General features: G+C 58.3%; 1 protein-coding gene across 1 annotated transcript in view; it reads right to left on the bottom strand.

Moving 5' to 3' along the window:
• CEACAM16 (carcinoembryonic antigen related cell adhesion molecule 16) overlaps positions 1 to 3,986 on the bottom strand; it is an 8,484-nt gene extending 4,498 nt beyond the window's left edge. Inside the window, exons 1-3 of the mRNA XM_008056032.1 lie at positions 3,950 to 3,986; positions 1,495 to 1,839; positions 848 to 1,203 (exon numbers count right to left, since the gene is read on the bottom strand). Of these exons, the coding sequence (XP_008054223.1) occupies positions 848 to 1,203; positions 1,495 to 1,839; positions 3,950 to 3,986 (738 nt within the window). The remainder of the gene's footprint in view (positions 1 to 847; positions 1,204 to 1,494; positions 1,840 to 3,949) is intronic.
• Between the last annotated feature and the right edge of the window lie 6,187 nt (positions 3,987 to 10,173).

Here is a 10,173-nt window from a genome sequence, read left to right on the forward strand (position 1 = left end):
CAGGGGGCAGTAGGGGGAGGGGGGAGGGAGCCGGGCACCCCTCGCCAGCACTCGTTCTGCCAGGCTGGGTCCCTGGGAGTGTCTGGGCCTAGCGGAGGGGAAGAGAGCTCTGGCCTTCTCGAATCCCACCTTGATCGCTAACTTGCTCTGGGGTCTCGAAATCACTTCCCTCTCAGGGAATCTCAGTTTTCTCTTCTGTAAAAAGAGTGTGTTGGGGCAGATAACATTTCAAGGTATTTTTGAAATCCATGGCCCCGTTAAAAAAGAAAAAAGCCTAGATCATTTTTTCCCCCCTGACAAGCCATTCTAAGAGTCTAGAATTCTAGGGCTTTAGGGTAGATGCTGCTAGATTCTAGGAGTCTAAGAGTCTAGAAATCTATGCTTCTAAGATTTGAGAGTCTAAGACTCTAGGAGTCTCTGCTTCTAGAGTTCTAGGATTCTCAGAGTCTGGAAGGCAGGCCTTCCGGAATCCAGAACGCTCTGGATGCTAGGGTGCTAGGCTCTAAGTTTCGCTACGTCATCGGCTCTCCTGTACCTCGGCGATTTATTTTCCCAGGATTCCACACTGCGCGTCCGCTGCCCCTGGGGATGGCTGCATGCTGTGGTTGCGTTCTTTATTGTGTCTCCTCCAGGGCCACCCCTCCCTCCCCGGCTCCCTTTCAAAACCACGGGGTCCTGAGTCCTTCCTCTGCAGGGACGGTGTCTCGGGGAAGGGTTATTCATCAGCAGAGGTGGTCGGTGGGTCTCCTTTAGGGGGATGGGTCCAGTGCATTTTACCAGGCACCCCCAGTTCCTAACTCCAGCACGCCTGCTGACTCGCTGTGTGCCCTGGCCTCCCCGCTCCCACCTTCCACCTCTCCTGGTCTCGGTTTCCCCCACCATGAGGTCTGGACATCGGGTCTCTCTGGTGGGGCCGGGAGGACTCACAGTACACCGTCAGGTTGATGGGTTCGCTGCGGCTGACGCTGACTGGGTTCCACACCTCACACTGATAGGCTCCGGCCTCCTCCCTGCGGACGCCGTGGCGGGTCAGCACCCGGCCGTCGGGGGACAGGCCGAGGCGGACGGCGATGGGCAGGGTCTCGCCGTTGAAGAACCAGCGGACCTCGGCGGGGCTGGGGCTGCTGCACATCAGACGCAGGGTGTCTCGCCGCTCCACCAGGGCGGTGCTGTTGGCCACGACGGTGGGCTGGGCCAGCATCTCTGTGGGGGCGAGAGGCAGAGGGGGAGGGGGCCGGGCACCGCCTGCTCCGAGGCCTTCCCCCTCCCCAGCCAGGATGGTAGCGGTACCCTCATATACCCATCTGCAGGGACAAAGAATGGGTTTAGGAGACAAGTCTAATCCTGGAAGCCATCCTGGAGGAAGTGAGCATTTTAATGTTATTTTAGGCCTTTTTCCCTAAAAAAAAACTTTAGAAATTTTTTTTTAAGAGGGATCGTTAGGGAGGTGGGAAGGCTCGGCTGGGGTGGGGGGGAGCGTGGGAGGTGTCTCACCATAGACCCGAAGGTGTCCGTAGCCCACCTCGGTCTGAAACTGCCTGTTGAGGGTCTGCAGAATGTAGGTGCCTGAGTGCCCGGGCAGGACGCCCTGGATGTCTAGGCTGGCGTCGGGGCGCACGGCCTCCTGCCCCGTGTGGGCTGGGCCAGGCGTCTCATCGCCCGTGCTCACGATGTAGCTGGCCACCAGGTAGGACAGGCTGAGCGTGGGCCCTGCGTACCAGTTGTAAGCAAGCAGTTCCCCTGAAAGCCCGTGGACAACCAGTGTGACGTTGTCCCCCTCGGCTGGCTGGTCAGGCTCGGGGGTGATGGAGATCTCGGCCCCCACGTTCAGAAGCGTGGCTGAGGGAGAGAAGCCAGAGGGGTCAGATGGGGCAACTTGATCCCCCCCATTTTTTTGAGTCAGGGTCTCACTCTGTCACTCAGGTTGGAGTGCAGTGGCGTGATCATGGCTCACTGCGGCCTCGCCCTCCTGGGCTCAGGTGAACCTTCTGCCTCAGTCTCCCGAGTAGCTGGGACCACAGGCACACACCACCATACAGGCACACACCACCACACTCGGCTACTTTTTTTGTTTTGTGGCGTCGAGGTCTTGTTATGTTACCCCGGTTGGTCTCGAACTCCTGGTGCAAGCGATCCTCTTGCCTCCACCTCCCAAAGTGCTGAGAGATGACGGGCGTGAGCCACCATGCCTGGCTGACTCCCCCCATTTGACGGAGAAGAAGATGGGCTCAGAAAGGGGCTATCCCAGCCCACGGTCCTCAATTAAAACGAGGACAAGCAAAGCCAGGATTTGAACCTGCTGCCTTCTGCTTCCCAGCCTCTTAACCACACGGGGTCTTTCGCGGTGTTTCTCTGCGTGGCTTTGAGGGCACTGCCCCTCTCTGCACCTCTGTAGGAGGTGTCAGGACGGCTTACCTCACAGGGTTGAAGGACTCTGCACACGATGTGCTTAGAAGCTTGCCAGGTATACAGTAAGTGCTCAATAGATGTCAGTGAAGCACAGCATCCCGGGCCCAGGGTGGGCTTGTGAGAATTGGACGTGATGGGCTGTGCTGTGGATCTAGCATGATGCCTTGTGCACAAACAAGCACTCAGCCCAGGGGACCTTTGGCTTTAAGCTGGACGCAGAGGATATTCCCATCGTGACAGTCACCAAACCCAGTCTCATGGGGTCCAGCCGGCCCACCCTGCCTGGCTCATTGCCGGTCCTGCCGGTCCCTCACTGGATGTCTTCGAAGGTCACGGTAAGCCGTGTTGATTAGCACCTACTGTGTGCCTGGGGTGGTCCCAAGCAATTCCCGTGAAACCTGCCTGGACTCTTCTGCCTCTCTGAGCTCAGCCACAGCAGAATTGGACCGTGATGAATGCTCCTCGCCCCTTGCCCCGTCCGCCATCAGAGCGGCCCCAAACCCGACAGGCGGGTTGGGCTTGAGGTGCGGGCGGTTGCCTGGAATGGGCGGCCGAGGCAGTTCTCCTGGAAGAAGGACTTCCACCCCTGGCCTGGCTTCTGGTACTTTCCAGGGTATTAGATCACGGCTGGGAGCGAGGGGGGCTGTGGGTTGGGCTCTCAGCCCTGCCACATCCTGGCTGTGTGATGCCAGCTGGTGACTTTACCTCTCTGAGCCTCGGTTTTCTCCTCTGTAAAGTGGGGGTCATGAGTGGGCCTCCCTCACAGGGTGGGGTTCAACGTGTTCGGGAAGGCTCCGGGCGTGCAGTAGGTGCTAATCAATACTGGTTCCTGTGACCTTCGAGTGACCCTGCCAAATCGGCCCATTTCATAGATGAGGACGCAGAGGCAAAGTCCACATCCACGTCTTCAGGGTGGGATGCAGCCGCTGGTTGGAGTTCACCCTAGTCAAGGCTTCTGAAGCGCCTCAGGGCACGCCACAAGAATGAAGCCTAAGCCCTTGGCTTAGAAATCTCCAAAGCCAGGCCGGGCATGGTGGCTCAAGCCCGTCATCCCAGCACTTTGGGGGGTCGAGGAGAGAGGGCTGCCTGAGCCCAGGGGTGTGAGACCAGACCAGTTTGGCGAGACCTCGTCTCCACGATAAATCAAAAAACTGGCCAGGCATGGTGGTGCATGCTTGTAGTTCCAGCTACTTGGAAGGCTGAGGCGGAAGGATCGCTGGAGCCCAGCAGGTCGAGGCTGCGGTGGCCGTGAGCGTGCCACTGCCCTCCAGCCTGGGCCACAGAGTGAGACTCCGACTCAAAAAAAAGAAAAAAGGAAGAAATCTCCCAAGCCCACCCTGCAGGCCTCTCTGGGTGGCCATCCTTGGCCTGCCCCGAGCCGGTGTCTCCGGAGGGACAAATTGCCTGTTGTGAAGGAGAGTGGCCCTCCCTACCCCGCAGGCTGGGCCTTGGGCTCACAATTCCCTTCTCTCGGGCTGGGGGTCCCCTCCCCTCCCCGAGGCCCTCGAGGGCTGGGTGCTGGGGTGCCACTCTTGCTCACCGCCGAGAAGCAGCCAGCTGTGCCGGGTCAGCGCCATCTTTCGCCCCCGCCTGGGTCTCGGAGTCCCAGTGCTCGGACGCCCTTCTTGGTTGGGTCTCGGCTCCGTCTGCGTCTGGACCTGGGAGGGTTCGGCGACTTGGAGCCGGGGGAGATCACCTGAATTTGGAGGGATTGAGTCACCAAGGATCTGGGGCCCGGTTCGGGCACCAGGGTGGGTGTGGCGGGCTCCGGCCAGGGGCCGTGACCCGGCCAGGCCTCCTGGGGCAGCTGGCTAACCCTCTTTGTGCCGAAGGCCCGGATTTGGTGCTGGGAGAGGAACCAGGTCGCCGGGGAGGAGAGGAGGGCGGGGGAAGGGATCAGGCAGTTCTCAGGGACCACCCCGGCTTGAGGCCTCCTGGAGAGCTCAGGGGTCACCCAGGAGGAAATCCCCAAGCAGTGGCTGCACCCAGGCTCCCACTTGGGCGACCCGCAGGTGTTATCTCCGTGGATGCCAAAACAGTCCCGTGAGGTGGGCCCCTGTAGGACCCCCATTTGCAGATGGGGAAACTGAGGCACTGGGCAGGGACTCTGACTTGCCTGAGTTCCTGCAGGGAGAGGGGGTTTGAGCCCTGCTCTGTTTCCAAAGCCAGACAAGGGCAGGAAGCTGATGGCCGCACGCTTTCCTCGGGTCTCCTGAAAAGTGCCCAGAAACCCACCCTCCCCTCCGCCCTCTCTGGAGACCTCGGTTTCCCTCTCTGTCAAATGGGCGTATGTGGAGGCTTTGGAATCAGAGAGCAGAGTTCTGACCCCGGATCTGCACTTACCTGGAGTGGGGCTGTTGTCTGCCCCTTCCCGAGTCTCTGTTTATTACTCTGAAGAATAGAGACCCTATGGGCCCGACTTCGGGGCTGTCGAGAGCATTTAGTGAGATGCCGCACGTCGGGAACTCAGCCAGGGCCTTGAGGGTTTGTGCCCCAAACACGAGGTCTGGTTGATGTTACTGTTATTAAAAGTACCGGCTCTTGGCCCGAGTGGCTCATGCCTATAATCCCAGTGGTTTTGGGAGGCCAAGGAGGGAGGATCGTTTGAGCCTAGGGCTTTGAGACCAGGCTGGGCAACATAGTGAGACCCTGTTTCTATTATTAAAATAAGTAAGTAAGTAAATAAATAAATAAAATACGGACTCTGGACCTAGTTTCACTGTTCTCTACCTCCATGACCCTGGCACATTTTGGAATTTCTGAGCCTCAATTTCCTTACCTGTGAAATGGAAATAATAATAGTCTCTACCTCATAGGGCTGTTGTGAGGATTCAGTGAGCTGACCTAGGAGACGTCTGGCACAGAATTCTCAATAAATCACTCGTTTGCTGATTGAATGAATTTTTTTTTTTTTTGAGTTGGAGTCTCACTCTGTCACCCAGGCTGGAGTGCAGTGGTACGCTCACAGCCACCGCAGCCTTGACCGGCTGGGCTCAGGTGATCCTTTGGCCTCAAGTCTTCCAAGTAGCTGGAACCACAGGTGTGCACCACCACTCCCGGCTAATTTTTTGGCTTATTGTAGAGATGAGGTCTTGCCAAGTTGCCCAGGCTGGTCTTGAACCCCCCGGACTCAGGCCATCCTCTCACCTCGGCCTCCCAAAGCGCTGAGATTACAGGTGTGAGCCACCGCACCCAGCTGGAGGAATATGGACAAATATTTAACGAGCACCTACCATCTGCCAGCCACCTTCTGGGTGCTGACACTGACAGACACACTCTCTGCCCTTGAGGGGTGACATTTGTAAACGAAGGAAAAGTAAACTGGGTTCTGTGTCGGAAAGGGGGTTTGCCATTTTAAGGTGGGGGGGGCATGGGGCTGGAGATTCTGACCCCCACGATGGGGCCAGCCATCCCAGCAGAGGGTTGCCGCCGTCCGCAGCCGGTGGCTCCTGGGTCCTGGGTCCCCTGAGGCCCGGCTGCCGGCGTCTGGGCAGGGGGCCATCCCCTCGTCTCACCTGTCCCGGTTTGCACCGTGTCCCGGGCTGCCCTTGTGGGCCAGGGCTCTGACGAGGGGGAGGAGGCTCAGGTGAGGCCGGGGAGGGGCGCGGAGGAGGCATGTGCTGAGCCTCCCACTCCCCCCCTGCAACCTCGGCTCACCCTTCTGGTCCCGCCCAGCCGGCTCCCCTGAGCCCGGACCTTGTCCCAGCAGCCCGACGCCTCTCCCTCTCCTTGTCCCCGGCTGACCCGGGCACCTTCCCCCAGACGGGCTCAGACCCCTGGTCCTCTGATCAGGGACGACGCCACCGGCCACCTCATCCCTGGGACAGAGGCCCGGGCCTCAACCCTGATGCCTCCCCACCAAGCCCTAGGGAGACTGTCCCCAAACACGGCTCCCCTGCGCGCCCTCCTGTCTCTTCCTGTGGTCCCTGCCCCGGTCCAGGTGACACCCCTCCTTGCCTGGGTTCCCCCCAACTCTTCCCTAGTCTCTGGCCCTGGTCTCTCTGCCTTCCATTGTCCCTCCACACAGCAGACAGAGGTCTTTCTAAAACAGAAACTGCCCCACCCCTCCCTGCTGTGGCTCCCAGTTGCCCTCAGGAGAAAGCCAGGTTCCTCCCCATGGCCTGTGAGGCCTGGCCCGGCCCCTGTCCACTGGATCAGCCTCGTGAACTATGTCTTCTTCTAGGAACTCTCTGCTCCGACTATTCTGTTTGATTTACCCTCCACCCAGCATGTCTCTACTTTCCTCTGCTCTATTCCACTGCTTGTCCGCAACCTTCTCCTCCAGGAAGCCCTCCTGGACTTCCAGGCTGGGGCGGGCAACCCCTGGTTCCCTGTGACCTCCTGGGTTCGCACTAAGTTAGGGGTCTAGGGAGGGGTCTGTCTGCCCTACAGGACTGAGGGCCTCAGAGGGCAGGGAGGGGCAGTCACCCTGTGTCCCCAGCACGGCCCTGCCCGTCGTCCAGCACAGACCAGAGTGTTTGTGGAACCAGACACCAGGCGTGGAACCAGATTTCAGGCGCGGATGACGCAGAGAGAGGAGCCTCCAGGGAGGCCCAGGTTTCTGGTGACCTGCCGTCAGACTGAGGAGTATGACGAGGCCAGGCTCTGAGGCTTCAAGCTGAGCCTGGCTGTTGTCCAGACTCTGCTATGGCTCTCCACTACCCCCTGCAGCATCACACCGACCCTTCTCTCTCTGCTTCCCCGCCCTTTCCAATTCACCTCTGTCTTCCACCTCCCCGGCTCCTCCTCCAGTGCTCTTGGACATGAACCCGGATCCTTGGTCCAGTTAAGAGCTGCAGTTTCGGCCGGGCTTGGTGACTCAGCCTGTTATCCCGGCACTTTGGGAGGCTGAGGTGAGAGGATTGCCTGAGCCCCTGGCTTCAAAACCAGCCTGGGCAACTTGGTGAGACCTCGTCTGTACAATAAATACAAAATTAGCCGGGTGTGGTGACGCGTGCCTGTAGTTCCGGCTACTCGGAAGGCTGAGGCGGAAGGATCGCCGGAGCCCAGCAGGTCGAGGCTGCGGTGGCCGGGAGCGTGCCACTGCGCTCCAGTCTGGGTGACAGAGACTCCAACTCAAAAAAAAAACAGAGCTGCAGTTTCTTGAGCACCTACTATGTGCCAGACCCAGGGTTGGGCAGAAAGCAGACCAGGTGATCGTGGGCAGGGGCTTTTGCCTGTCTGTGCTGCGGGGTGTGGATCGTCATGACATTGATCTCCCTGGCTGAGAACAGGCCCACGGAGGGCTCAGTGATGGACCAGTCCCAGAGCCTGCCCCAGGGTGCACGGGGGCCATTGTTCATCCACCATTTGGCACGTGTTTAGTGAACACCTACTATGAGCTGGGCCCTGGGGTTATAGCCACGAATAGGAGAGACATAGAGCTGACCTTCTGGTTGGGGGAACGGTCGACAGACAAAAAGCACAAACATATCCGGTAGAGATAGCCATGGAGAAAAATTAATCAGGAGGGTTAGGGTGGTGGGGGCACTGGGCTACGGAGGGCAGCAGGAAGATATTGGCGTGGAGACTCAAGAAGCGACTCCTGCTGACATCGGGGCAGAGAGCAGTGCAGGTAGAAGGAACATCACATGCAAAGGCCCTGAGGCAGACGTGTCTGATGTGAAGAAGAGGAAAGGGTCCAGTGAGGCTGGAACTGAGTCAGCGAGGGCCAAGAGAGGAGAGGGGACCAGGCACAATGACTCATGCCTGTAACCTCAGCACTTTGGGAAGCTGAAGCTGGCAGGTTGCTTGAGCCCAGGAGTTCAAGACCGGCCTGGGCAACATAGCAAGACCTCGTCTCTGAAAAACATAAAATAAAAAATTTAGCTAGGTGTGGTGGTGCATGCCTGTCATCCCAGCTACTCGGGAGGCTGAGGTGGAAGGATCATCCAAGTCCAGGAGGTTGCGGTTGTGCTGAGCCGTAATGGTGTCACTGTCCTCCAGTCTGGGTAGCACAGGGAGACCCCTAACTCAAAAAAAAAAAAAAAAAAAAGGAAGAGGAAGGGGCCAGCTGATGACTTTGGCTTTTACTCTGAGATTGGAGCCACTAGGAGGGCTTTGAGCTGAGGAGGGACAGAACTGACTTGGGTGTTGGTGGAATCTTTGGGCTGTGAGTGGGGGTGGGCTCACTGGTGACAAGATGGTGGCACGAGTCTCCCGCACTGTCCAGCGTGGCCGCCCCACGCGGCTCAATCTATCCAGATTGAGATGAGTTGTCAGTGAAAAACGTACCACAAACATCCAGGGCTCAGTACAGACCAAAAAAAAAAAAAAAAAATGTAGAATGGGTCATTTTTATCTCGATTCCATGCTGAAATGGTAACGTTGGGCCGGTATTGCGTTAAATAGATTCATTCCACCTGTTTCTTTTTGCTGATCTCCGTGTGAAGCTGGAAAGTTTAAACTGCGTAAGCAGCTTGAGTCATCTTCCTGGCAGGTAGCTGGGCCAGGGCAGGAGAAAGGGTCGCCCTGAGTATAGATTCCACTGGTACTGTTCTTCCTCCCCCTCCTTCTCTTTTTCTTCTTTTTTTTTTTTTAAGTTGGGGTCTCACTGTGTTGCCCAGGCTGGAGTATAGAGGCATGATCACAGCTCTCCGAAGCCTCTAATTCCCAAGGCTCAGGTGGTCCTTCCAACTCGGCCTCCGAGTAACTGGGACTACAGCACACACCACCACGTCCGGCTAATTTTTAATTCTCATTTTTGTAGAGATGCCACCTCGCTCTGGTGCCCAGGCTGGGCTCAAGGGGTCCTCTTGCCTTGGCCTCCCCAAAGTGCTGAGATTACAGGTGTGAGTCACCTCCCGCCCCCCGCAGCTGGTCCCTGCTTTTTGACAGTGTCAGCTTTTCCTGTCATTTCCTCCAGCACCGCCTTGGGACCCCCAACAAAACCCATCTTGCAGACAAAGAAACTGAGGACCCCTGCAGACCCTCCCCTGCTTAATTTTTCTCTGGAGCTGTCTCCACCTCATATGACTCTCTGTGTGTGGGTGCTTGCTTGCCTGTTGACTGTCCCCCCAGCCGGAAGGTCAGCTCTATGTCTGTCCTGTTCGTGGCTGTGACCCCAGTGCCCCGTGCAGCGCCCAGCACATAGTAGGTGCTCACTAAACATTTGTCAAGCGGTGGCTGAACAAAGGCCCTCACACACCCGGTGCCGGCTCTGGGCAGGCCCAGCACGGGTCCTTCTGTGCCGGTTCTCATCCTCAGACGCGTCCCAGGGAGGTCAGTGTCACGGCCATTGCCTCACGAGGTCAGAGCAGGCAACAACTACCCTCCCACACAGCCATCTGGGGAAGTCTGTGGCCTGGTTTGGTCAGCCCTGCCCTCCCCAGCCTTCTTATCTCGCCAGCCTCATGGGTTCCCTAGGGAACGGGAGGCAGCTGGGGCCTCCTCAATCTGTCTCCTTGTCTACACCCCGCCCACCATTGACTTAATCGTGTTAGTTAGGTGGAAACGATGAACTTGGGCCTCCGTGGCAAGGGTCCTCCTCTGTTCTCCCTGGGCAGGGACGGGGAGGCCTCGGCCCCGAGGGGTGGGCTGGAGCCGATCACTGAGCACCGGAACGGGCATCTGGGCCTCCACCTGGCTTCTTTTATCACGGGCAGGGTGGAGGCCGGCATATTTGCTCAGGGATGTGACTCAGGTGTGGCTTCCTTGCTGTCCTGGCAAGGCCGGGGTTGGCTCTGACTGGGCTCGGGGAGGCTGTTCTTGGTGGGAAGGGACCCCACGTCCCCTAATTCCTCACCCTAGAAAGCGCGACCGTCC

Source organism: Carlito syrichta, unplaced genomic scaffold (assembly GCF_000164805.1).
Source record: "Carlito syrichta isolate Samal-C Ts95f unplaced genomic scaffold, Tarsius_syrichta-2.0.1 Scaffold302083, whole genome shotgun sequence".
Taxonomy (NCBI): Eukaryota; Metazoa; Chordata; class Mammalia; order Primates; family Tarsiidae; genus Carlito; species Carlito syrichta.